Here is a 27394-nt window from a genome sequence, read left to right as displayed (position 1 = left end):
TGTACTGAATTGGTGCACTGGATGATACATGAGAAAAGCTAGCTAATACATCTAACTGTGCCACAACATCATTGATTATTAACATAGGTTCAACATAACCAGCTAAAAAAACAATAATAATTATAACATAACCAGCTAAAAAACAATAATAATTATAACATAACCAGCTAAAAAAACAATAATAATAATAACATAACCAGCTAAAAAAAACAATAATAATTATAACAGAACCAGCTAAAAAACAATAATAATCATAACAGAACCAGCTAAAAAACAACAATACTTATAACATAACCAGCTAAAAAACAATAATAATTATAACATAACCAGCTAAAAAACAATAATAATTATAACATAACTAGCTAAAAAACAATAATAATTATAACATAACCAGCTAAAAAACGATAATAATTAGAACCAGCTAAAAAACAATAATAATCATAACATAACCAGCTAAAAAACAATAATAATTAGAACCAGCTAAAAAACAATAATAATTATAACATAACCAGCTAAAAAACAATAATAATTAGAACCAGCTAAAAAACAATAATAATTATAACAGAACCAGCTAAAAAACAATAATAATTATAACAGAACCAGCTAAAAAACAACAATACTTATAACATAACCAGCTAAAAAACAATAATAATTATAACATAACCAGCTAAAAAACAATAATAATTATAACATAACTAGCTAAAAAACAATAATAATTATAACATAACCAGCTAAAAAACGATAATAATTAGAACCAGCTAAAAAACAATAATAATCATAACATAACCAGCTAAAAAACAATAATAATTAGAACCAGCTAAAAAACAATAATAATTATAACATAACCAGCTAAAAAAACAATAATAATTATAACGTAACCAGCTAAAATATAGTCAAAAAACATCACCAGCTTAAATACAATATTCATAGTAACATAAGCAAAACATCTTAAATATTATAAAATCATAACCAGCTAAGTTTAATTGTAAATAATAAAATGTGATATAAATTAGAACATAACCAGCCAATTTTAAAATTAATGTCATAACATAACCAGATAGCAGCAAAATTGTATAAATATTGCCATAAAACCAGCTAAAATATCAAAAATCATGTTTCAGTATGTTTATATTTGCACCATGTAAACTGCCCATCTGGCATCTGTTTGTCTCGTTGACTTTTAAATAAATTTACCTGCTATTTCAATAATCTCACTAACTACACTCTTCTGTTGTTCATTATATTCTTCTTTATATTTTAGATAATCTTCATTATATTTACTGACAGCTGAATTCCGAAATCTGACACCATTTTTATTAGTATCAATAGTTCTATAGTTCTTATTATTACGCAGTGCTTTTTCATCCTGAATAAAACAATACAATTATTGTAGAGGGCAATTAATATACAAATTCAAAGTTTACATTTTTTACATTTTTATAAATTGAATTCCTTTTTTACATTTTTATAAATTGAATTCCTTTTTTACATTTTTATAAATTGAATTCCTTTTTTTACATTTTTATAAATTGAATTCCTTTTTTACATTTTTATAAATTGAATTCCTTTTTTTACATTTTTATAAATTGAATTCCTTTTTTTACATTTTTATAAATTGAATTCCTTTTTTTACATTTTTTATAAATTGAATTCCTTTTTTTACATTTTTATAAATTGAATTCCTTTTTTACATTTTTATAAATTGAATGCTTAAAGAAGCATCTTCAACAGAAGGTGGAATAGATTGCCTACTTATTATTTACTTTCTTTGAAGACCTTTGATTAGCAAACTTGAAATCCAAGAATTAATTTCATAGAAAATTCAGTTTTTAATCAATCTATTAAGAAATATAAGTAATTCAACTTGGACAACCTAGAATATTAGTTACAAGAAGTTACTTACTTTTCTAGTTACTCTGAAAAAGTAACCTAATTGATTGTTACTTTCTAACTTTAATGTTTTATTAGCTTCAAGGTTCAGATCTCTTGCTACCTATCAAATTGAAAAAAAAAACATTAATACAAAATTTCATATGAAAAATTCCTTTCTATAAGGCTTCATGTCTTTTTCAATGTGCCCTCTAGAATATAAAATTTGAACAATCTATAAAAACAAAAGCACATTCTATCACAGTTCTTTTGAGAAAAAGTAAACTCTAATTTGTAATGTTCTAATAAACCGGTAGCAGTACCAGAAACAAATATGAATGCAGTATTTTATTGTGAGAATTTCAAATAAAACAATGTATGATTTTAATAGAATTTTAATACCTACTTTGTTTATTTGTGATTTAATATCAGATTCTAGGGCATCTATTTTTTCTCTTAAAGCTATATGAAAAAAAAATCAGACAAAAATATATTGCAGACATACGTGACTATATAGATACAAGAATAAGACAACTTAAATCCCTTTGTGTTCAGGTCAAAGCCTAAGCTTTATTTCGGTACTTTTCACCTTGTTTAAAATCATCCATTTGTTTTAAAGGATCATCACAAGAAATAATAACATGTATTTTATTACTGGCTGTATGAAAAACTAAAATAAATCCTACCAGCCAAATTTTCATCAAAGTCAGACTTAATGACATATTCATGATTTTCAACTTGATTTAAATCCATTGTTGTTTCTACCATTTCTTGAAACTTAGCAAAGTCCATCAGTAATTCCTTTAATACAAAGTAAAAGAAGATTTGTTCATATATATCAATGTGAACTAACACATATATTATTTAATAAGTACAAAAATATAGAACAATCCACTTAATGTAAAGCGTTATTAAGATTCTTATAAAAGAGACATACTATTCAATAGATAGCTGATATGCTTGTGTGTGAATGACCCTGTGATATTCATTCAAAAGGTCAATCCTCTGAAAAATCCTCTCACCTTCAGTGGATTAGAGAACAACTCCATTAATAATGTTCTATGGTTTCCATCATGTTTCTCTAATATTTCTAATAAATATGGCATTTTATCTATAGCTTGGTACACTCTATAACAATCCTGTTAGGGAAGAAAATAGAAACATATTAAAATAAGTTTTAACAGACTTACATGGCATGGCACGATTTAATAAAACAATTAACTTTAATTCATCTGATTGTTGTGAACTGGAAGTGAGAGTTTAATTCTAAGAAGTGATACCTGCAAGGTTGCCTTCTTCCGTTGAAATTTTTTTGCAAGTTTTTGAAAATCAGGAATTCTTCGTAATTGTTCTTCTTGTAATGTTTGTCTCAATTCCGTATTTTCTAACATAGCTTCTACTACATTTAATCTTTCCTCTGTAATACAAAATATTTTTTATAATAATCACTTTTTTATTTCATATATCAGAAACATGTCACAAATAGATTTTGAAAAACTTTGTTTCTAAATCAGCATTTTATGACATTCATAGACAATAGATGCTGTTTGAACAGTCACATTCTGATGACGCTATTTTAACTAATCAATGGGTGTCATGTAGGAATGGTTACCCAAACTAGAAGAACACGTCAGCCTTTTTAAGTTCCATTGTTCCACCATTCATCACTCTATTCAAGAAAGGGGTCCTACATGACATGCTTTGATTGATTTGAATTCGCGTCTGTGATAGAAAACTTCTAAGACTTCTAATTAGACTTCCTACTCCATCCTTACTTACCTATTTTATTTTTATCCATTAAAGGTTGTTTTACCCATTGAGCTATTAATCTTTGACCTTGAGCTGTACGACATTTATTCAATAAACCTAAAACACTTTGATTCTTATTACCACCTAAAAATAGAACATCAACCATATTCAACATATTCTTCACTATCAATATATCAAAAACAAATTTTCATTTCATTTTTTCTTGTGCTACTTTTCAATTATCAATGAATTTTTTGTTGTTGAGATTTATAATGATTGAAGCAGACAAAAAAACAACCTGATGCAATGCAAAATATGGCCACTTATCCAATAAAATTGCAGTATGTATCAAGGGATGTAACTCAGTGAAGATTTGTCAGATGATGCTCAGCTTTGAATTGATTCAATATACTGTGAATATAAAGCACAAAATTTGATAAAATCCTGAACTGTGATCCCTATCGCATTCACAAGCAACTTTCAAAATATATTCAGACTTGAGACTTAATATTTCTTGAAACATACCCAAATTCAGATTTGTCCCAAGATATCCTCATTACATGTGGGCATATCAAAATGAATGTGAAATTTAAACCTACCTTCATTAGGATTAGGTAATATATTCAATGCTCTCACAGCAGCTGAATCTAACCTCATATATTGTTTAAGGTCAAAGGTCGTTAACTGATATTGTCCAAAATTACTCTCATCTGATAGCAGCTGGAAAGCAACAAACATATAAAGCACGCTAATTTATTATTTGGCAATTTGACATTGAGAAATTTAAACCTTTTAATTCAAATGATTCACAGATAGTTTTACAAATGTTCAATTATTGCCATTTTAACTTACTAACCTCCAAATATTTAATAACAGCAGATAATGCTGAAACTGCATGAACTCGGTCCATTTCAGCTGAAAAAAAAAATCTGATTTGATCATTTGATAATGCATTCTGACTGGAGAACTATGATTGTATTGTCTATACAGTGTAAATTTGCCTTTATTCAGTCCAAAGTATTCAAATTGATCTTTGGAGTTAATAGTATACTTACATAAGGTAGCACTATTTGATTGTTCTCCTTTTTTCTTCTTCAATAATCTATTCATATCTTGTATTACATCTTTACAATTAAATTCACCTAAACAAAATAAAATAAATTAAAAACAGGACATATCATAGGAAGAATGATTTCTACCTTCATTAAAATTATAACTAAACCCTGTCTGGCCAAAAAATCTTTTTTTTATATTGTGAAGTGAATTTTAGTTTTGTCCATTACTGTCAATAGAAGAAGAAATGCCTTATGATTAGGTATGGACTTACTTTTTTTTCTTTCAGTAATTAGTATATTACTTCTATCTAGTACTTGTTTAAATTTACCAGATTCTGTATTGAGTTCACCAGTGCCAATAACACATTCTTTAGGACCTAGTTGTACTAATAATGCCTACAAATAATCATAGTTAGAAAAAATAAGTCCGTAATTGGTTGATATCATAATTACAAATATAAAATAACGATGTACAACATAATATTGCTTTTCTCTTTATTTCTTTGGTTGCCATAATATCTTGAGACTTCATTTCCCAACAGTGTTACAAATGAATCCTTTTACAGAAGAATGAAGAATTGTTACCCATTGTCACTGACTTTTTGAAGATCTCTTGCTGCTGGAAACTTGAATGAAACCTCAGTGGTAGAAGTGAAAGTCTTGTTAGAAACAGAATATGAGTCATGGTTGATTAAGAGTAATAAACATGGGAAATCAAGAAAAAATGTTAAAATTACACCCACCTCTAAGTTTGAGAACTGATCATTGTCAGTAAATTCACACACACTAAATTTTCTTACAGTAGCATCTGCATAGCCAATACCTACAATCTAGAAAAAAAAAGAAGAAACTAGAGAAGGCAGACCAATATCACAGACTCAGAAGGATGTTGTCATTTGCCTATGCCTATGACAGGAGCACTTTCTAACAGAAAGTTGTGTAAAATAGCTGACAACAGTGACAAATATCTCAAAGTTTCTTGTTCTAATTCAGTTCTATTTAAGCAAACCAAACAATTACTAATGACTGATACTGCAATGCCATCTAGACAGACACCTCCTTAATAGACTATATTCTTACTTTTTGTCCATTATCAGTAGAAACCTTAATACCAATAACACCGATTGATCCAGCCATCTCATTATTAGTAAATAATATATCTTCAAATTGACTGAGGTTACCAGGTGATGCCTACAATATATACATAGAACCTTTAGACCTTTTGTGCCAACAAACTATATTTGGGGAAACAAGCAAAAACCAGCAAATACCCATACAATATGAAATATCACAATATGGTGGTATATTTATAGTCATATCAACTTTAATCCATAGAGATCAATGTAGCACAAGTTCTCTTCTTGTAACCTCAACCAATGCTTCTATAGAAATGTATCTTTGATAAAACACCCAATACAAACCTTCAATGCTAGTATCCAATCATTGTTTTTACTAGAACCTTTATTTCTATAGACCTCCACTCTATACTGTTGTACTAATAACAAATCTCTCATTAATGATTCAAAATTCATCTTACTGAGAACAACAGACTCCAACTTCTTAGTTCCTGTAAATATAAATGATTAGTCTTAGATAATGAACACTAAATAATGTATTAAAATTATCTTTTACTTACAGATATAAGACACCTAATTAATGAAATCAGGGAAAATTTTCAAAAAAAAAAAGTTTTATCAATTTTTTTTTATGTGTTTTTTAATCCTTGTGCAGCTCTAGATTACATTTGATTTAAAGATTAAAAAATAGTCAACTTAAATACATTATGATTTAGATTTTCTCAAATTCCAAGACAAAATGCCTATGGTACCTCTAGAATATAAGCTTCAGATGGTAAATGTCAAAAATTACTACTTTATCACAAAAAGGTACATTTTTTGCACTGTCTCTTACTTATATTACTTGCATTGTGTCTTACTTATATTACTTGCATTGTGTCTTACTTTTATTACTTGCATTGTGTCTTACTTTTATTACTTGCATTGTGTCTTACTTTTATTACTTGCATTGTGTCTTACTTTTATTACTTGCATTGTGTCTTACTTATATCATTTGCATTGTGTCTTACTTATATTACTTGCATTGTGTCTTACTTATATACTTACTAGGAATTTTTAAGGAAAACTTTACTTACCACCACCCAAATATTTAACCACACCAGTTGTTTTAAAAACTTCTTTGGCCACAAATATAGCATCTTGTCCATGTACTGTATAATAATCCTGTAATTTACATTATCAATATTCATTAAACTAATTTGCTGGTACCGGTAATAGTAAAGAACAGATTTAATTTTAATATATATTCAATTAAAAATTTTATCAAGGTATAACATCGCATGAACTTAAACTGAGGCCTTAGTTTAAAAAACTTTACTTAAGATGATTTTAGTGTTCTGTTTTAATGATATGATAATCATTTAAAATGATTTTAGAACTAATTTAATATTATGTAGAGTAAAGAATACTTACAGTTCTATCAAAAACTCGTAAGGTTGTGCTTGGTTTCTACAATCAAAAACATTGTGTTTACATAATATAACAACTTGTCAACTTACTAATGACGTATGTACCACAATAAACAAAATAATAAAAATTATGGATAGATACTTCTAAAATCTAGAATGCCCCTGAATGATAATATAAAAAGATATCCTTGTAAACATATTACTGATATTTGTCAAGTTTGTTTCATACCTCTGGTAAATCTCTGTGAAATGCCAAGAAACCTTGCTCTTGAGAAAAATCTGAAAAAATAAAACAAAGTAGTCACATAACAACCTTATTTATCAGCTTAACAGATCTTAAACTGTACCTCCTGAACACTTAACATTAGTATGGCTCTTTTAGGACATTTATCAAATCAAAGGTAATTCAATGTGGTACCAATTCTAAACAGAATAAAGTTACAAATTCAGATAAGAACAAACTTTGTTTGTAACTTAACTTTCTTATGGTATATCCCTTGATATCTGAATACTGGTGTAATAAAACTAATATTAACTAATAGTGCAAAATGTGAAGTTTCAATGCCTTTTAGGTGTTTCATACATATAGGCCTACTTATACCCTTGGTTAGGAACAATTCATATTTCAGACAACGTGAAAGCCCCTGAATACTGGGAAATCAAATGAAAGGAGCTGTACTCTTCTGCGTCTAATTGGTCAAATGAAGACAGGGAATGTTAAGCGATGTGCATAAAGGTACATTTTACAAGGGCAGCAGAATTAACCCACTCTTTTTCGATTTATAATAGGCCTACAAGGGAGTGAGCCACTGTTAATTATGGGGGTGAACTGAACATAATCAAGAAATGAGAGATAAAGGAAAGATTTTAGAATTTTTAACTTAAAGTTGAAGTTCTGTGAAATATGAAAGGAAAATGTTTTCAGAATGATCATTCATTTATCTCGATTTTAGATGAAAAACAAGGTGCATTTGATGAAGATGAATTGTACACGCGTTTAATTCAAATAAATCATCAAACGAATCGTCATGGCATGCGACGACAGTGACAATATAATCGTGCAATTTTTATACCTAATTGCAATTCTTGTTTTGGTTGTACAGCCATGTTGGTGAACTTGGCGCGTTGTGACGACAGATATTCTTGATTGTCCAGTAACCAACACCTTAACATTAGGAAAAAGTAATAATGAAAAAGGACTGGGTAACCAAAGTGTTAAAGGCTCTTCTTTATTGAAGGTAATAAAATTTTTCAACATGGCCGACGATAAACAAATTGAAGTAATGAATAAATTAGAAAATTTAAAAGAATTAAGGTATATACCGTGTTTTAGAGTGTGTTTTCCTTGAGAAATGTGTCCCTAGCTGTCTAATCTATTCAGAACACGATACCAGTACATCAGATCTTGAGTATCTTCAGGATCCTGTACACAATAATACTCAATACCTGCCTTTAATAATGCATTATAATAATATTCATGTTTTGTTTTTAATTTTGGCATTGTAAGTTCCAGCCGACCGACGTTGAGATTTAAAGAAATATTTGTGTTTTTAATAATTTCTCTAAATTCAGGACAAGAGTTTTACAGTTGGAGAAAGTTAAAGTTAAAATGAAGCAAGATGTTGACATCACAGAAACTGAAGATAAATATTTACATGAATATAAACAAGAGATGGAGCTGCTTTTGCAAGAAAAGATGGCTCATGTGGAAGAACTTAGGCTTATCCATGCTGATATTAATTTGGTAAAATCTTATTTATTGCCTTTTTCGAGTATCTTTCTTTTTGAGAAATAACTAGTTGATAAATCCGACTGCACAATCAACTTAAAAACATTAATGTTGGAAAATTGACAGGATTGTAAAAATATTATGAGGACCTAACTCCCAGTTTTTGGCTACTGTTCTTTCTCAAGTAGGCCTTTTAATTAGAATTGCTTTAAAAATTGAATTTTATGTTATCAGATGGAGGCCACTATAAAGCAAGCAGAAGAAGAGAGAAATAGAGCTCTAGAAAATGCAAAGAAGTTATATGAAGAATATAAACCATTAAAAGATGAAGTTGATATAATGAGATCTAGAATAGGTTTAGAGAAACTACCAGAATTACAAGAGGAAGAACAAAAGTTGAATTCTGAGTATGTCATGCTGGAACATTTATTTCACAGACTATTTCAAAGAGAACATAACTCCTTTTAACCACAAATTGTTGGCCTGACACCTCTATCAAGTGAACTTTAGGCCAAAATTGGTTAAAAGTGGTTGTGTTTTTCATTAGTTAAATAGATATTTCGCTCATATACAAGCATTTGTATTCTTCAAATCTTTTTTTGTCATAGGCTGAAAGTTGGCCCAAAACATACCAGAGATTGATAAATATTGGGTCTTTTTTCACCAATAGTACATTTTTATGTTGATGATTTTTCACAGTAGGGCCTAATATGTTCTAGAAATTAAAAGCTTCATTATTGTTTTTCATAGTAATGAATTGTGTGATTATTGACTGTGAATAGATGCTAACAAATGTGTGGATCTTGTCTGATTATCATATAAATTTCGTCATGTTTTGTTTTTCAGTTTTTTTGAGAAACAGAATACTGAATGGCATCAGGAGACTCCAGAACCACCATTACCTCAAACCTTACAGGTAGCTGCTGCTGCAGCCCAGAATATACAAGTACCTAGAAATCCTACCACTAGTAATCCTAAAACAGAACGTCAAACATTCCGACAACAACCACCACCAATGAAGGTAAGATTTTTAAATCTGAAATGAAATCCATTTTATTTTTTTTCTGTGAAATATTTCATTAAATTGAGATTGAAATTGGTCCAGATTAATAATATATGGAATGATTATCTCCCAAATGAATAACACCATTTTGTGCTTGTGTTATTAGTGAATAAATGAATGATTTAATGCTTTTAGTGCTTTGTTTTTCAAACAAGTCATCATTTTGTTAAAATTGTTAATAATAAAATCATGGGGCCATTTTGACTTTTTCATAGTACCATTTTTTTTCATATATTAAGGAGTTCTTATTGACCCTTTTTTAGGACCATTTTGACCAAATGTTGGGGTCATTATGGTTAGGTGCCAAGTTGTCTATAACCCATTAATGTATACCAATATTGGCATTGTATTCATTTTGAGAGTATTATCAATTACCTCAAAATATATTGACTCTTAGACTGCTTACTGCATAATTCTTGAAGTATAATTCTACTAGTGTGCAAGGATTAACCACTTTTTGTCCAATATATTTCAGGCTTGTCTTTCCTGTCATCAACAAATTCATCGTAATGCACCAATTTGTCCACTATGTAAAGCTAAAAGTAGATCACGAAATCCCAAGAAACCAAAAAGAAAAATGGATGAATAGAATGGCCTGTTTAGTTGGTCTGTAGCTGTGAAGTTTATGTATCTGTTATAGGAGTAAATGTTATGGTATATGTAGTATGTGTGGTTTTGTTTAGTTTTAATCTACAATCATGTTTAATGACTATAGAGGACTGCTGAGGATATTTTCTTTCATATGCAATTGTTAAGGATATTTCATTTTAATGCGCTCTTCCTAGTAGATACTATGTGAAATTAAAATATGTTTTCACATGAAAAAGAAATTGAGCTCTATATTTTACTGAAAAAAGCAACAATTTAAATTTCTATCTTCATTTAAGGCTGTAATTGTTATACATGTATATCACTATATGAAGGTTTATCTATGTAAGAATATAAAAATGAATGCAGTATTATTAAAGAAATTTTTTTTTGACATCCATCATTTAGTTAGATTTGCATTTTTACATTAATTTGGACATCATGTATTTTTCATACACATGTATTATGACATTATTTTTTATGTATTTGGATAACATATTATTTTCATCGATTTGGACATCATATATTTTTCATTTTATTAGACATCATATATGTTTTCATTTATTATGACATCATGTATTTGACATATTACATATTTCCATTATTTAGTATTTCATCAATATTGTAAATCCTTTTAAGTTAATAAAACCTTAAAGAAAATATTTGTGTTGAATATGATGGCTTCATTTATAGAAATACATCTAGTCGATGCACCTTGCTGGCATCTTCCCAAAAGGTTTACAAGCCATTGAAATGAATCCTAACTGGAATCCAGACCTGAAGAAAATATTAGCTAAGATTGTACTTTTATAAGTCCATGATATAATAATTATTCTAATGTTATTCTGAACTATTAACCAATATCGAAGTAGACTGCCTGTAGCAAGGTTAGAAGAGTAAGTTTTGTTTATGCATAATTGGTGGTAATATAGTAGTGTTAGTTTAGTTGTACTTTACAAAAATATAGTTCATATAATATTGACCTTAATGATACTTTTATATGAACATGGTAGGTTAACATTTTTTAACAGGAACATGGTTGTTTTAATCCTTTAGGAAGAAAATGGCACCTTAAAGTCTTTTTTAGGAACATAATTACTGTGGTATCACTTTTAAGAGATCATGGTAGCTTTAATCTTCCATATAAGAGCATTTTCATAACAATGAAAGTTTTTATAGTAAATGTATACATAGCAGCTTTATGTTAAAAGAACATGGTAGCTTTGATCTATTTTGTAATAAAACATGGTAGCTTTAATCCTACATGTAAGATAACAAGTAAATGTGAACATGAGTTATTGCTCTTGATAATTAGGATGTGATCAAATCATGTTAAATAAATGATTTTTAAGCTTAATTCTATCCAATTAGTGAAACACTCATTAATACAGTTAACGAAGAATTAACCTTAAATAGCCATGTGTAAACAGTTTGTGATGAAAAAAAACTTCAGTCTTTTTCATGATTTTCTTTAATTACAAAAATATAGTTTATTAATAACATTTATAGATAGCAAAATAACAAAATATAGATAGCATAATAACAAAATATAGATAGCATAATAACAAAAAGATAGCAAAATAACTAGTGTGAAGTGTCACAAAATATATTGAAAAAATATGTGATATAGATAAATACACTAGCACACTGAACTATTTTAGACAGCTTTTCCTTTGCTAATGCAGCAAATGATTCTTTGGTACAGTATCAATAACGACCAGCATTTGCCCCTTGGTAATGCGAACACATAGTATCATAGTATTCATTCATGGTTGACTTAACATTGTCAATAAATGCATTACCATTATCCTACAGTTCGATTATCATTAATAGAAATATCCCTGAATGTGCATAAGTCCATTCAATGATTATACAAAGTACATAATAAATAAACAAATGCAATCAAATATAAATATTTGTATACTGGTACCCTTCTTGCATGTATAAGCTGTTTCAGGCATTGATAAATTGAGGTTTTTGAAAACTTTTTATGTGTATCAGGGTATTTGTGAAAGTGGTTAATCATCTCTTAGTTTGTGAAATTGCAAGAACCATTTGTCCAACTGAAAAATGGCATGGTGCTTAAACAATAACATCTGTGTCCTCAATACACATAAAACGTTTAATCCTCTTTACAATCCCTTGAAGTAATTGTTCTTCAAAAAGCATTTAACGGCATAGGCACTAAATCTATCAAGGTATTAAGAGAGCTGTATCACTATCAGTATTTATAGATCTATCTAAAGGTATATTATCCTCAGTGGTTGAAACTCGTGATACTTGTGATTTCATTGCTTTAGCTAGTTGTAATTTCATCTTCATTTCCTTCAATAGGTCCACCTCATCTTCAATTTCTTCTTGTAACAATTCTTCTAATACATCTTCTAGTGTTATAATACCTAATACCTAGAAAAAGATAACAACAGTTGAGATCCAATCACATTTGAAATGAATTGAAACAGTATTTAGTGTTGTAATTTTCTGATGAAGGGTATCTCCATGCAGTATACAAAAAGCGAAATTTTGACAGCGGCATCAGTGTGGCTTATTGTACTCTGTTTATTATTCTATAGACTAGTTTTTATCCATGTCAGCCCCTCTGTCCTCAATCACTTAGGGAGCCATTTGGTGTTATCTTGGCCCATGCTTGTATTGAACCCTGGACTTTCGGGTTAGTGATTAAAAATATTCTATATCATGGATAGTACACAGTAATTTATATATTTTTCCAGGATAAATTTTTTGTTAAGGCCCATAAGATAACATTTTCTGTATAATCATTACAACTACATCAAATGGGAAAGAATAACATATCATTGACCATCATTATTTCACTCCAAACCAAAAACTGGTTTCTGATATGTGACACAGAAGGCTAAAAACATAATATAATTCTACCCAAATGGCAAAGGGATTTGGTTTTGGGGTTGAAAATAATGTCTTAAAATGCCTCATCTAAGCTCTGGGAGAATTGTCCTAGATCATTACACTGTTTACCTGATCTTCAGTGTCTGATGAAGTGTTGACCAGTGTTTCAGATTCAATCAAGGGAGATAATTCTTCTTCAACACTTCTTTCATTTTCTTGTATTTCTGCTTGTTCAACAGGTTTCTTACCTTTGATTATTGCCAAATGACCTAAAAAGCCAATCAAATATATTTTAGTAAAGCAACTAGCATCACTGTGAATATTATTGTAGGACAATAATATGCAATAAACAACCTTGATATGATGGCAAAATTATTGTTAGTTTCAAGTTCTTAAGTAAGGCCAGAATGGACAATGTACTAACTTTATAGAAATATTAAAACTCCAGTTCCACTCCAATAATAATATCTAACATATGGCTCATGTTCCAAAGACCAATAAATGTATTCTTAACCTTCCTAAATAATTTAATGTATCACAGAATATATTGCCTTACCTTTACCAGTTTGAAAGAGGTTCAACAAGTCAAATAATGGTATATTAGGTTTAACAAATAATATATCTCTAGCATGTAAACAACTATCAACTAGAGTTCTGATGGGTATGTTATCTTCTGGTACTAATTTAATCAATGTTTTAGTCAATAGTAATCCTATAATATTGCTAGTAGTACCATCATAGACTGGTATACGTGAGTGACCCTTTTCCAAAACCTAAAAATGAAAAAAAAAAAACTAACTAAACTAAAATAATTGTAGGCTATATCATTTAATCAGAAGATAAAAATGCCATATACTTCAATATACATGTGAACTCACTGAGAAGAGATGGAAGATATGAATCCAGTCACATGGTCAAATTGAGCTGAGAAACACTTGCAATAGTGATAATTAAGATGCAGATCAAGTTCAAGATTATAAACAATTAAGAACTCTAAATTAACAAATGATAACATACTTGATTCATGGTGTTTTCATCCATTTTACCATCGACATTCAACATAAATAACTTATCTTTTGGTAACATAGCATCATAGGCTGTTTTATACTTCATATCTAAGGCACCCTATTAATAGAGATCAATTATGTCCTTTCTGAACCTTCTTAGACTAATTATAACAGAGGATGACAAAATGTTTAAAACAAATATTATAGTTTATTACTTTGACATCACAGTTTTCTGAAGATCCTTTCAGATGGTTCTCTGTCAAATTTGTTGGCATTGATCTTTCCCAGATGACCAAAAAAATTACAGTCAAGCCAATTTGGAATGATATGACATGGCATTGAAATACTAACACTCTAATTATCTGAGCTACAGCCTATCCTCAATTAGAATATCAGATTGTCATGTAATCATTATATCAATAAAAAAAAACAATTCTCAGAAATTTAGTTTTTTGCAAAAACTCATGAGAAGGGATGTGCATTGTTCTAAGAAGGTGCATCAGAGAAATCAACCCGTTAGAAAAATTACCTTAATTATCAAAACTTCATCTATTGACAATGGATCAGCACCTTGGTCAGGTGTTCCTGTTACTTCACCATGTAAATCTACCAACACCTTTAACTGTCCTCTTCTAAAGAAAGTTTCATGTTCTTTGCCCAAGATACAGTCTAGAAGTTTAGATAAAGGCCATGATATGATGAATAGTAAACCAATCAAGAAATACACTAATCTGAAATAAAAATTACGATAATATTGCCCAATGTGATTATAATCTCCCTGAAATCATTGATGGTGTTCGATTGGTGAGTTCTGAACTATTTGGTCAGTTCGGAATCACAGCATCAATTGAATGGTCTGGAACTGGATATGTCACATTCAAAATTAACCCTTTCTTACTCCTCCATTTTGTACTTTCTCTACATATATTTTTTTTATGGCACACATGTAGTGCATACTGAACCCTGTTCCAACTTTTACTAGTTGATTCCATTAGTTCCAAAAGGAGAAGAACCTTGGCACTAATCAAGTTTCACCCTTATTTCCCTGACCAAATGTATTTGTCAGCTACCTAAAAGCTGGAAAGAGGAAAAAGAGAAGCTGGACTCTAGGTCTGCCAATTTCAGACATGTAACTGTATTCTGGTCACAGGATTCAAGGAAGTAACTGGGAGAGTAAAAATACTTACGGTGACAACATTGCACCTATAGCCAATCCAAATCTGGTACATATAGCTTGAGGTATTACCCTAAAAGAAAAGAAAGAAATAACCATTTTCAAGTTCACGAAGATCACTGTCCATGGCCAAAATTATTTGATCTTTCCCAGATTATCTGCTGGATCAACTAGCAGTTGTGTGCTTTAAGTATAAAGGATATTATGAATGAAATTTTGCTAACAACTTACTCTCCAAATATCAAAACAGCTGAAACTGAGACACAGATAGCTATTATAGGATCTGATATTCTATCTAGAAATATAGGCATAGCTTCCACACATCCTGCATTAGCTAGTAATAATGTTACTAATAATAGATGGTGTCGTTTCACTAGAGGTATTATTCTACTGGCATATTTCTGTTCTTTTCTACTTCCACTTTCCTTTAAGATCTTCAAGGTCATCATATCAAGTGATAATAAACCCATAGTTAAACCAGACATTAAACCTGAAATAAATATTATAATAACCAGGGTACAGCAATATATCCTAAAAATCACAAAATGATTTTTTTATATATCTGTAGTTCCACTATGACATCACTATCGCAAAGGCCCAAAAGTGACATCATATAATGCTTAGTAAAAACGTCAGACTCAAAATTGAAATGGTGCAAATTGATGCTACTCAATAAACATAAAAAGTTTAGCGTGAGGTCTCTTTGAGGTAAGACCTTATTAAGGCATAACTAACAATTCAATTTACAGTATGTCACATCACATAATTGTTATACATCAGTTTTTCTGTTTTAATTTCATATTATTGTATGACCTATATGAAACCAGTTATACCTGCTATGATAACCAGTGTAGAATAGATAGCTAAATAGATCCAGAATAATTTGTCATGATAATCTAATTTCTTCTCTTCTAATTTATAAACAGTGCCATTACAGGATACAGTAGATTCATCAACAATCATACAGTTTACTAGCTCCTTTAATTCTGATAATACTGACATGGCTGCGAAACAAAATATTTCTTTTTGTTCAGTTCTTGTCGTCGTTTTTCTTTTAGAAAATAAGTTGTTTCAATAACAAACTTTTATTTCATATGGAAATCCTGCAGCCAATCCGCCCAATGCCAATGCAGTGGAGACGTCAGACGAATTTAACAGGTGCGTGGTCCGCCGGTTAGTATTTATCACGAGTCTGATGTTTGGATTAGGATATCTATTCCTTAACAGAACAGATTTCATGCAGTCAATGTCAAGAAACCTTTTCAGTGTGATAATATTGGTCCAATGATGATGGTTTTATGTTTGTTGAGTCTTGTTTTGTCTCGACCGGATGTTGATGTTATAATCTACTTTCAGTTTACAGGTTTGTCTAAATACCGTAATGTACAACAACTAACAAAAACGGACAAAGCTCCAAGTCTCCAAGTTAATCAATTTTAATACTTTTCTTTTGTGATGAAAACTTTATAGAATGACTTCCAGAGGAGAAGTATAAAGGTAAATATAAAAAAAAGAATGAACAAATACAGAGGCCATAGTAGACAACGAAACCTTGTGTGTTTAATCAGTAGGGCCTATTGTTTTTCAAGGTCTATGGACCTGGATAGCATCAAATGTTTAACATTTTTGTAAAAGGTTTTGAATGTCGATTAACCACTATCATCAATCAGTGTTATTCAGGTAGAATTCAACTCAACTGCGTACTTCGCCAATTTCCTTTCGATTAATTCGCGAGATAGCCCCCCCATCACATAGTTATAGATAGAGCTTATTATATAACTCTATGCCCCTACCAATCATCCCCCCCCCCTCCCCCTCAACAGTTTCCAATGTTTCTAAACACAGTTTCTAAACACATAGGGAGACAAGATATAAACTTTGAAAATGATTGTAATTCTCTTGTTAGAGATTCTGAAAAGACGCCGCTTTATGATGATGAAGGTGCAAGCCTATGTTGTTCTTTCTTTTTAAAAATATATTATAACATAAAAAGCCAACATCAGTATCAATCACGTCCTGTTGGCCACTATGACAAAATTCGTTCATGTTAACCCGGTCGCGTAAATAGAGTTTTTCCCCTTGGATCAAACTGAAACTGAGAAATAACCAGAGTGAATAAAGTTCAGTTAAAAACAAATGGCTGATGATATCCCTTTCACAAGCTAAATTAATTTTGCTAATGTTATTTCAAATCGTATGTGTAGGTGGTTGGGAATTTGGAGGCGAAATTTCACAAAAATCATACTGAAAGAAAAAATAGCTATAAGCTTACTGAAAATTATTTCAGTTTACAGTAGTCAGGGATTTCACCTTGGGTTTCTTTACTTAGCATGGTCACCAATTTCTGACCATTCATTCTGAACAAAAGCACAATATGAGTTTAGAATAACCCAAGGCGTAGTGATATGACACGAGTTAAAGTTATCCTTGAATTACAAGCAATTAAACAACCATTGACAGAGTCAACGATACATAAATCTTTGAATTATTACCGGGATAAAATAACAAAGGTTTTGGTAGACATTGATTAAAATCAGAAACTACTGTGTCGCCTGTATGGTCTCAATACGTCACTAAATATTGTCAAGCGTCAAATCGTTTAACTATGTTGACTTGGACATTACGGGAACGTAAAGTCATAGACCTATACTATCTTTAGAAAATGAATAGCTTATCAAGTTTATTTTCCGTCCGATTAAATACTTTATTTTGACCAATTGATCACATTAGGTGATCTTCGTACCTAATTTCATGATGCCAAAAGCTATTTAGAGGCAAGCATAAAATAATGCGAAATTTAGAAGATCTAGCAGAAGAACTTTATAACAAAATTAATATCAAATTCTTCATCATAACATAATTTTACCGGAAGCAAGAAACATTTTACATATACCCAAAATTACAACCCTCTAGTGACCGCAACCCTTTGTTCTTGCGAGATTTTATAAATTATTTAGATCCCTTGTTGTCTGTTCCCGGTGATAATTTGCACTTTATTAATTCCGGGGATAATATCATTAATTGATAGACAGCAGAATACTATAATAAATAATCAAATATATAGTCTAGCTCAATGGTCGTCTGCTGATATGACCACGTTTGTAGATATGAGTTGCACCCCTTTGCCAGAAAACTTCTCTTCCTTGAAACTTTAGAGAGGTTAAGTTGTTTAAATCCAGTGGACCCTGTCAGGTGCAAGATGTGTTCGAGTAATACGCTTTGCCATACATTTTGTATTGTATATTAGATTTGGAAAATAAGACATTGCCCGTTGTCTACATTACTACTATACATTGCCCCCAATGGCAAAACCCAATAAGTCACCCAGTAACTTGAGTTTTTTTTATCGGTTTTGAGTTATAGTTAGGTTCTGCCACATTTTTATACTAAAACAAAATCTGTTTATGGATCCTGTAACCTAGCAAGTCAATTTTTCTCTTCAATAAATTACATGTAAAGTTCCCGGGATATTTGATACCTTAAAGTGAAATAGTCGTGTAAATTGCTGCTCTAAAAGCTGTTGGTCTCTTTTACAATTGACTTAGACAAAATGTAATGTGCATTGAATTTAATTATGAATTATTATGAATTTCAGTTCGTCTACAACTTTATAAAACGTAGGTCTACTGGATGAACTGTCGGCAATATTATTAATCCATGGACACCAAGCTCTCATATTTTCTCATTATGCACAGGGAAAGAACTGCCTTTTAGCCCCCCTTGGCCTCAACACCATAAGATTTTAATAAACACCACTGTATGTAAGAAAAAAGAAATATATCCGTTGGTGTGAACCCACGGAAAGAATATTAGAATTCCTGGGCAGATTGACAATGAACGCCAAGAACATTCCACCATAGACTTTCCGACATGACACATTGGCTCTCACGAGTTGCAGGTACACAAGAAAACGAAAGAAATAAAAGCCCCTTTGTAAGCGAACTAAAATTAAACAACAATCATATCCGTTAATACTGCTATCATCGTCTTCATTTAATTTGAACATATCCCCTGTGTCAACTCTCCAAATTGTTTGTATGTTGGCCAACTCTTACAAAAACATTGTAGGTATGTAACGAGCCCAGCTTGCTCACTTTTAAACGTGTTATCTTAATTGTCTTTTACCTTCAAGGTATCACAAGCTCCATTGTTTTCTTGACTGTATTTAAGAAAATTCCTAAAAATTCATTCATTTTTTGTTCTCCCTATCAATCAATCGAACAAATATTTGTAAACTTTGCATTTTGAACATTTCTATTCTTACTTCCGGTGATCCGTTGAAAGTTTGAAACCCAAACCAAATTACGGACTGTCGCGGCCAGACTAAAAAGCATTTTTTTAAATATTAAGTGCATAGATGGTCTTGAAAAACTGCAAGCTTTTGCTTGAAAGGCCAGTAAAATCATGAACTGGAATAGGCATAATTTAAGCTTAACCACCCCCTCCCCCATACCCGGAATCCCGATCTTAAAATAACATCAGCTGACTGCGACAGAAGGCTAACGTCTACTAAACACCCGCGGCCAATGGTGGCGATCTTCGGCCCTCGGTTCCTACCACAAGTCTGTTAGTACGATTGATTCATACTAGTCTTGAGTTTTCAGACTATACTAAAAATATCACCGTAACACCTTTTACTGTATCCTTAATTACTAGAGGGCACGTGGGGTCGGACTGGGCGATCTCGTCCTCCCCCGACCAACATATAAATGACACCTGTGTCAATAAAACTAAAGAGAGAAATCACCGTTGACAAGTCGAATATATCTACGTGAAAAGACGCGCTCTAAACGTACACAAAGGCCTGTCGTGAAGTATGGTTTCTTGTAGGTACCAGTATTGTGCTAATTGCGACGCATCGCTCATTGAAATTCAAGGCACATATCACTTGACCTGTAGGTATCACGAAGCTGAACACAGTCTTTCAAATCTTTTGACACCTAAGTCGTGATTTAGTAACTACCTAGCTTAGTTTTCATAAATGTTGTCAACAAACCACGTTCGAGCCTTGTTGTTTTGCTTTGAAAGAAAACAGGTTTTGATTGAAATAGAGAGAGAGGAATTGATACGATGTGGTAGGAAACTTGTACCAATGTGATGTTTGAATAGATTTAGAAATTGACCGAGTAAATCAAGAGTTTCTTTTAAGAGTTATTTTTAAAGGAAACAAAAGAACTGCTACTGTTACCGTTTTAATAAGGATAGATTGTTAGTGTGTGGTAAATCGAGACAATTTGTAGTCTTGACAGTTAAAGGGGTAAATCTAGTTAGAAATGTGGCATGCGGTATGGACATTTTCTTACTCCCGGTGGGGTAAAATAGAACAGATTTAATCTCCATATATTACACTGTTACATTAAACTTTCAAATTCTAAGTCGGTCTGTTATCGTTGGGACATGATAACAAAGCCATCAAATCATTAACTACATTATAGTTATTTATATTATCGATTTATCGAATTTGTATGAGTTATGTCCCTTCGATCATAGACTTACATTCATCAGTTACGGTTCTATCCTTTGTAGCATTTGTGTGTGTATATATAGCTGCTAACTGGAATTTTTCCTGTAATTCCGGAACATAGAAAAGCAATTTTTTTTTTATGAATTTCAGGAATTACTGATGTCGAATTGTAGAAATAAATATTTTTATGTGAAAAATATAGGCCTATGATAGATGCCATCTTTGAAATTAAAATATGTAGAATGTTCTTTGCTTATTAAAAGATTGCAATAGCGTAATGGTATTGAAATTGGAAAGGATGGTTATAGGGATATAATTCAACATAAGCAATCCTTTACAACGAAATTTAATTTGTGATTTCTCTTCCCTCTAGCTTTTGATATGTATCAAATATCTTATTAGATTACTTATAAAAATATATTGTGGTGACATGTGTCCTAGTCAAACTGATCACTTGTCAGCATGTATCAGATACATATGACTACCAACATAACATGTCATACTGGCTTGTTTTATATACTAACCCCATACCACTGGTGTTAACATTACTACCCATTGTTTGCTTGACAGTTGAGCTTATCCTTCCATATTTTACCACACAAATAGAGATGGTCTTGATCCCCCTAAAAATTGTTACTTTTATATTTCTATGGACAGACATAGTGTCAGATATCTTACGATGACATCTCAATGAATAGTAGAGATAAAGAGCAAGATTCAGTCATTTAAAATAACATATTGAATAGTTTATTGATAGGAAACACGATTGCTCTGATCTCTTGATAACACAGGCCTGAAACAGTTTTAATATCTTAATTAATAGGCTTATTAATTATCAATTAATTATATTGCATTTCTAGAAAAAAATTGATTTTATTTTTCAAATAATGAATCTTGCTTCTTTAGTTGAAAATCTATTTTTAAGTAGCGAATAAAAATTGACTCCAGAACACGTTTTACCCTTATTGATGAAAATGCAAAGTTTGTATTTTACTCTTTCTTCATTTTCATTGGCCAGACCCGAAGTTCAGTTCCGTCTTGTGGGTAACATCATCTCCATCTCATATCATCTCATTTAAATCACATGCAGATAATAACGAATTTTTTACCCAAGGTGGTACAATTTTCCAAGAATCAATAAAGCACAGAAAATTTGTTCAAGAAATTCAACACGAAATGATCTCAGCTCTTTTCATGTCACAACTGTTACGTTCTCAAAATTTGAATGGAATTTTAAATATTTTCTCTATTTTAATTTGATATCGAAAGGTAATTTGAAGGTAAAATGGATTAAATTATCACCACCTCAATGTTGGAGGTGAATAATTGTTAATGGAATACTATAGCCTTCAGATTAAGCGCTTGGATGAAAAGAGAAGAATAGTGTAAAATGAAATATGGTAGTTTATAATAAAACTATTAATTTAAAGTCAGACTGATATTAAAACACTACTTCAACTCTAGTAATACTATACCCCCAATTATACCTACATATTTACCTTCAATCACATTTTAAACAATATATGTCACTTGACCTCACCCAGGGGACACGATGACTTTATCTTACCGTCTCAGCCTACTGACAGCTTCTTTCTTTACTAGCCAACTGTGAAACCATCAATAGAAGGCCCCAAAGGAGAAAGCCTAAGAAGCTCTCCTTGCTTGATTCCACTTGTCACAAGAAATCGCGTAACTTTATTGTAATTATAAACTAGCTATTATACCTATATATGAACCAGAATTATTTTAGGCGATCAAATTATCATTTTGGGTGGTCGAGTCAGTTTGAAATCCTATTTTGTGATTGAAGACATTACCTTCTTTACATATTTTCTAAGGTAAAGGCCTTTCAATGGCATAATTTAAAAAATTCAAAATATGCTTTCAAATGTTTTCTTTGCGTCATGTTTTGTTGACGTCGGTATGACAATTGAATACATTGATAAATCTATTTTGGAAAGGGTTTAATTTGTTTTATAGTTAGTGAGCTATACAATATCTCTAAGTTATGGATTTTGTCCCATCTAATGACTTGCTGATTTTCCAACTATAGATCTTTTTTGAAAAAGAAAAATGTTTCAATAATGTTTATCAACTGATTACAGGAATATAGAGGTTTATTAAAAATCTTCATGTGTATCGGGAACACTGATAGCATCATTTTGCACCATTCCAATTTTCAATCAGACGTTGGTTCCTGACGTCACAAATCGCAGAAAATATTATGTTTGTATCACATTAAGGCCTTCGCAATTAGTGATGTCATCAAACAGTTAGTTCTAGTGGAATTGTAGAAACCACAGAATTTTGGAATGGTGCAAATTGACTCTATCAATGTCCCCGATACACTTATACTTTTTAGAAAACCTCTTTACAATTCATTTTTTAAAAAGTTTATGACGTACGTCATTACAATGATTATCGATACCTCATAAGAAGCTGAAACAGCCGTTTTTTTTTTTATAATTTATATAAAACCAAAAAGCATTTTCATAATATAATGACAACAAACACATTGACTAAACGAGTCCCTATATCATATTTAAATAACGAATTGACCTTAAATTTCTATTTATGTAAATAACCATTCTGAAATCAACAACTTATTAATAAGCCTCGAGATTGACTCGGTAACTAATCTTAACAAAAATACTTAATAATTGGCTTTTCATACCATATTACTTTTAACAATTCTAAACTTTCTCACTTCACGACAGTATTTTGATATTGGGTCTGTGTAAGGGGATTGAAAAGGTGAAAGGTTCGACTAAAATTGATTAAAAACAAGTTGTATACATTCCAAATTATATAACAAGATTCACCTGATATATACCTTTGACCTTATTAGACTAAATATTACAGTAATATACCTTATATTTATTTTATACACCTACATGGAAAATGTGAAAGTTTACCTTTGTGTCTTATGTCTTTGATTTTTTTCAAATTTGTTATAATTACTTCTCTTGACTAATGTTGGTGTTCTGCATAAGAACCAGGCTGTAATAACCAGACTGTCCTTCCCCATAAATGCTTGTAATTGTCATGCGCATGTAAAGAATATACCTTAATTTAACAAATTTTTCAGAATGATAATGGCTGTGTGGACTCTCTGAAAAGAATGCCGCGTTGACAAATCCAGTCGAAAAGAAACGCTTGGAGACAAAATTTGGATGTTATATCAGTGTTTGAACAATGATTTTTAAAAAAGATTGCAATTCATATTACATACAGATACTTCAATTTCATTAATAGCCACTTTGTAGGTCAAAATTACATTTTCAAATACTCGCTATTATTGTTTTTTTTTTACAAATTTATTATTATAGATATTAACTCAAAGAACCTAATATCGTTCTAAATGATAATTATCAATAAGCGATTTTAAAATAATTCCTATAATGTATGTATTATTACTATGTTGATATAGGGAGGACAAGGCCGACTTAGTTTGACATGAAAGTGTTCAGTTATATATTTATACTTCCTTTTATTCAGAGACACTACTGAAGACGAAAAAAAAAAAACGCGAACAGGAAAAGCCAACTTCAAAAATATTTCTGAAAAACCCCAAAACCTCCTCAAATTTAAATACGAGAATGAAAAGAGTCTTGTAGAATTAAAAGTATAATTACAACGGTACTCGTTATAGGGTAAAGTGAAGTTACTTGTAACTTGAACTCTTTCTGTCAGTTTTTTAACATCCAAATCAACATCCTACATTGTACATTTCTATAAGCACATAAATATACGTCAAAAATCTATTCTATTGACCTGGTGTCTATATACATTGATAAAGGACTCTCAATTATACCTTGTATGGAATAGAGAATTTGAATAAAAGGTGGTCAATATTAGACTAATGAAGACGAGTTTCTAGCTGTGGTAATTATATGTTGATTGAAGTGTATTTAATAATGATAATAAACAGAATGTTAAATATTGTCATGTATAACAATCATTAGCATATATTTCTATCTCTCTAACAGTCATTCATTATTCAGATGATGTACTCGAAATGTAAAAAGTGAATATCTGGTTTAAGAGTTTCACTATGAAGAGATTTGGTAAATTTAATGACACTTGGATACGGCATGCCAGTGTTTGCTTGCTGATTAACACAACCTCCACGAGGCTTACTTCCAATTTACGCTACACCTTTACTTGTAGCATAATAAATAAATAAGTTGGAGAAACGTTTCTCGTTATATAGTAAGTCTCTTGTGGAATCTGACATCCGATTGTTAAGATGAAGGCAGGTGTTCGTTAGAAGACCTTATGTAAAGGCTAGATACCGAGTTAGAAATCCCCATTTCACAACTCACTCCCATGTAAACGCTATGAAACTCATCAAGACTTCATCACACACGATTCCTAAATCAAGCTACGAATTCTAATGACATACAACATAAAAAGACATTTGATTTTTCCTAACATCTCTGGCTCGTGACAATTGTAAATAAATAAAAGGCAATCACAAAAGTGAGAGAAATGTTGACAAAGTATACATATCTACATTTACATAGAATAAGTTAGCATTTTTTGCAAGAAGATAAACACCATCTATCCATAATAAGGCACTTTCGGTAGCCGAACTATTGGTTATTATTATATGCACTATATGGGAAATCGAAAACCGTTTAAATTTGAATAACCAAATTATCCAGATTCAGATAAAGAGGACCGTAAATAATTGAAATTGGAAAAGTGGTGTGTGGTGACGACAATAGAACATATTTAAAGGTGTCAATGACGTATGAATGTAAAGTTTAAAATTAACATGATCTGTATTGCCCTTCAACCATTCAATATACCAAGTGAATAATTTGTCTGTTGTCTTTTCTTCACTTAAATATCAGTCCCCGTAGGGAAGCTACATGTCAACAAATTAAAGTTACAAGTCTCTTGGTTGTCCACATCACTTGGCCATATGGTTGACTATAGAAACAATCGAGATGGGTTGCTCTCTGCCAGTTCACTGACTAATGTCAATAATACGTTCTGTAAAGTTAAGGAAAATAGTGTTTGCATTTCGTCTTACGGGCCGCGGGGGTAGTTTTATCTCTAATTGGCACAAGGTGAAAACCGGCTTGGTTGACGTGTCAATGAGAAACAATATGACAATATTTAATGAGTAGATAGACTAGATGAAGGGAACGCTCTCTTTACTTTTAAACGTGAGACTATTGTTTAAATAAGAGAGTTTGGTCCTTAACATGGACAAGTTGTAGAAATATGATGATTATCAGGTGACCTTTTGACATGTACTTCTTATTGAAACTGTAACACCTTTTAATGGTCATCAACGATTTCTATTCCATCACCTGCACTCACTTAAACTGCTATGAAATATGGAGCGCCAAAAATGACCAGTACTTAATTCACTTACTAATTGGAAAAATTAAGAGCGATAAGAGGGGTGAAAATAATTATATTCACAATACAGATTTCACACGTGCAGGTTTTTCAGATAATAATTACCTACTTCTTATTTTTTATCCTAAAACTAGATTTAGATTGAACTATACATCTATTATAGTCAACTATTATATAGAGTTGAAATGGTTTTAATCTGTATTATACTCTATGTACTTTACTTAAATTACTGCACCACTTCAATACCTTTTGATATTATTGTCTTCTTCAAGGACATCTCGAATCTCTATATTTTTTTGAAAATATATTTCAGTATATGTATATTAATATTCAGTAACATATATCATAATGATATCCTCAAAAAATGTGATTCTAGATTTAACAATGCCTTCTTCAAATACCATCGAACTGTCAACAAAAACAATATATTTTTGCTATTATCATTGGTAGTAGATTAGCATAGTCGGTAGCGGGATTGTCGTCTGCTAAGCCACAAGGTGCTGTGGGTTCGAATCTTCCTCAAGGTAAGAAAAATTCTGATAAGACGGACAGTTTTCGTCTTTCAACCCCTATCATATAAGTATATATATGAGCTTTTATTAGTTTCATGTTTTGTCCTTCGATTACAGCAGTCTGATCAAGTGATTAACTGAACAAATTATTATCTCGATTAAGACAAGAAAATACATCTGCACGGTAGAAAGTGAATTAAAACATGTCGTGTAAAAAAACTGTCATGGAAGAAGATTAAATGAGATTAGTAAATGTTTACAATACAAGAGACGCAAGTAAATAATTTATACACTTCGTTTCATTTCCGTACTAACTTTGTCTTTATTGAATCTCATCAAATCTTGAACTTAACGCCCGATTAACAAAGTCATTAACTTCCAGCCCTACCTTTTTTATACATTCGCTTTACCACACGTGGTGATGTGCGAGTTTAATAGAAATGAATTATTCAATA

General features: G+C 30.9%; 3 protein-coding genes across 3 annotated transcripts in view; 1 reads left to right on the top strand and 2 right to left on the bottom strand.

Moving 5' to 3' along the window:
• The window catches only part of LOTGIDRAFT_195636 (hypothetical protein), a gene marked incomplete at its 5' end in the record, with an annotated part of 12639 nt that extends 4374 nt beyond the window's left edge, over positions 1–8265 (bottom strand). Inside the window, 19 exons of the mRNA XM_009065228.1 lie at positions 6–102; positions 1195–1366; positions 1904–1993; positions 2276–2331; positions 2556–2670; positions 2892–3008; positions 3150–3286; positions 3649–3762; positions 4218–4338; positions 4475–4533; positions 4674–4760; positions 4946–5069; positions 5417–5503; positions 5754–5864; positions 6095–6240; positions 6826–6913; positions 7163–7198; positions 7388–7437; positions 8232–8265. Of these exons, the coding sequence (XP_009063476.1) occupies positions 6–102; positions 1195–1366; positions 1904–1993; positions 2276–2331; positions 2556–2670; positions 2892–3008; positions 3150–3286; positions 3649–3762; positions 4218–4338; positions 4475–4533; positions 4674–4760; positions 4946–5069; positions 5417–5503; positions 5754–5864; positions 6095–6240; positions 6826–6913; positions 7163–7198; positions 7388–7437; positions 8232–8265 (1841 nt within the window). The remainder of the gene's footprint in view (positions 1–5; positions 103–1194; positions 1367–1903; positions 1994–2275; positions 2332–2555; positions 2671–2891; positions 3009–3149; positions 3287–3648; positions 3763–4217; positions 4339–4474; positions 4534–4673; positions 4761–4945; positions 5070–5416; positions 5504–5753; positions 5865–6094; positions 6241–6825; positions 6914–7162; positions 7199–7387; positions 7438–8231) is intronic.
• Positions 8266–8414: 149 nt separating this feature from the next.
• Positions 8415–11199, top strand: LOTGIDRAFT_235711 (hypothetical protein; the record flags this gene model as incomplete). Its single annotated transcript, XM_009065227.1, has 5 exons — positions 8415–8473; positions 8731–8902; positions 9122–9294; positions 9734–9908; positions 10426–11199. 5 exons carry the CDS (start codon positions 8415–8417, stop codon positions 10537–10539), a joined length of 693 nt encoding a protein of 230 aa, XP_009063475.1. The 3' UTR covers positions 10540–11199.
• Positions 11200–14107: 2908 nt separating this feature from the next.
• On the bottom strand, positions 14108–16908 carry LOTGIDRAFT_195630 (hypothetical protein; the record flags this gene model as incomplete). The annotated part of the gene is made up of 6 exons (XM_009065226.1): positions 16421–16908; positions 15819–16077; positions 15601–15660; positions 14943–15144; positions 14424–14531; positions 14108–14179 (listed from the first exon to the last, which is right to left on the bottom strand). Coding segments are annotated over exons 1-6 (870 nt in total), but the record flags the coding sequence as incomplete, so codon positions are not given.
• Positions 16909–27394: the final 10486 nt, after the last annotated feature.

The sequence above is a fragment of the Lottia gigantea genome, assembly GCF_000327385.1.
Source record: "Lottia gigantea unplaced genomic scaffold LOTGIsca_69, whole genome shotgun sequence".
Taxonomy (NCBI): domain Eukaryota; kingdom Metazoa; phylum Mollusca; class Gastropoda; family Lottiidae; genus Lottia; species Lottia gigantea.
Note: the sequence above shows the minus strand (reverse complement) of the source record. Positions and strands in the feature narration are given on the sequence as shown.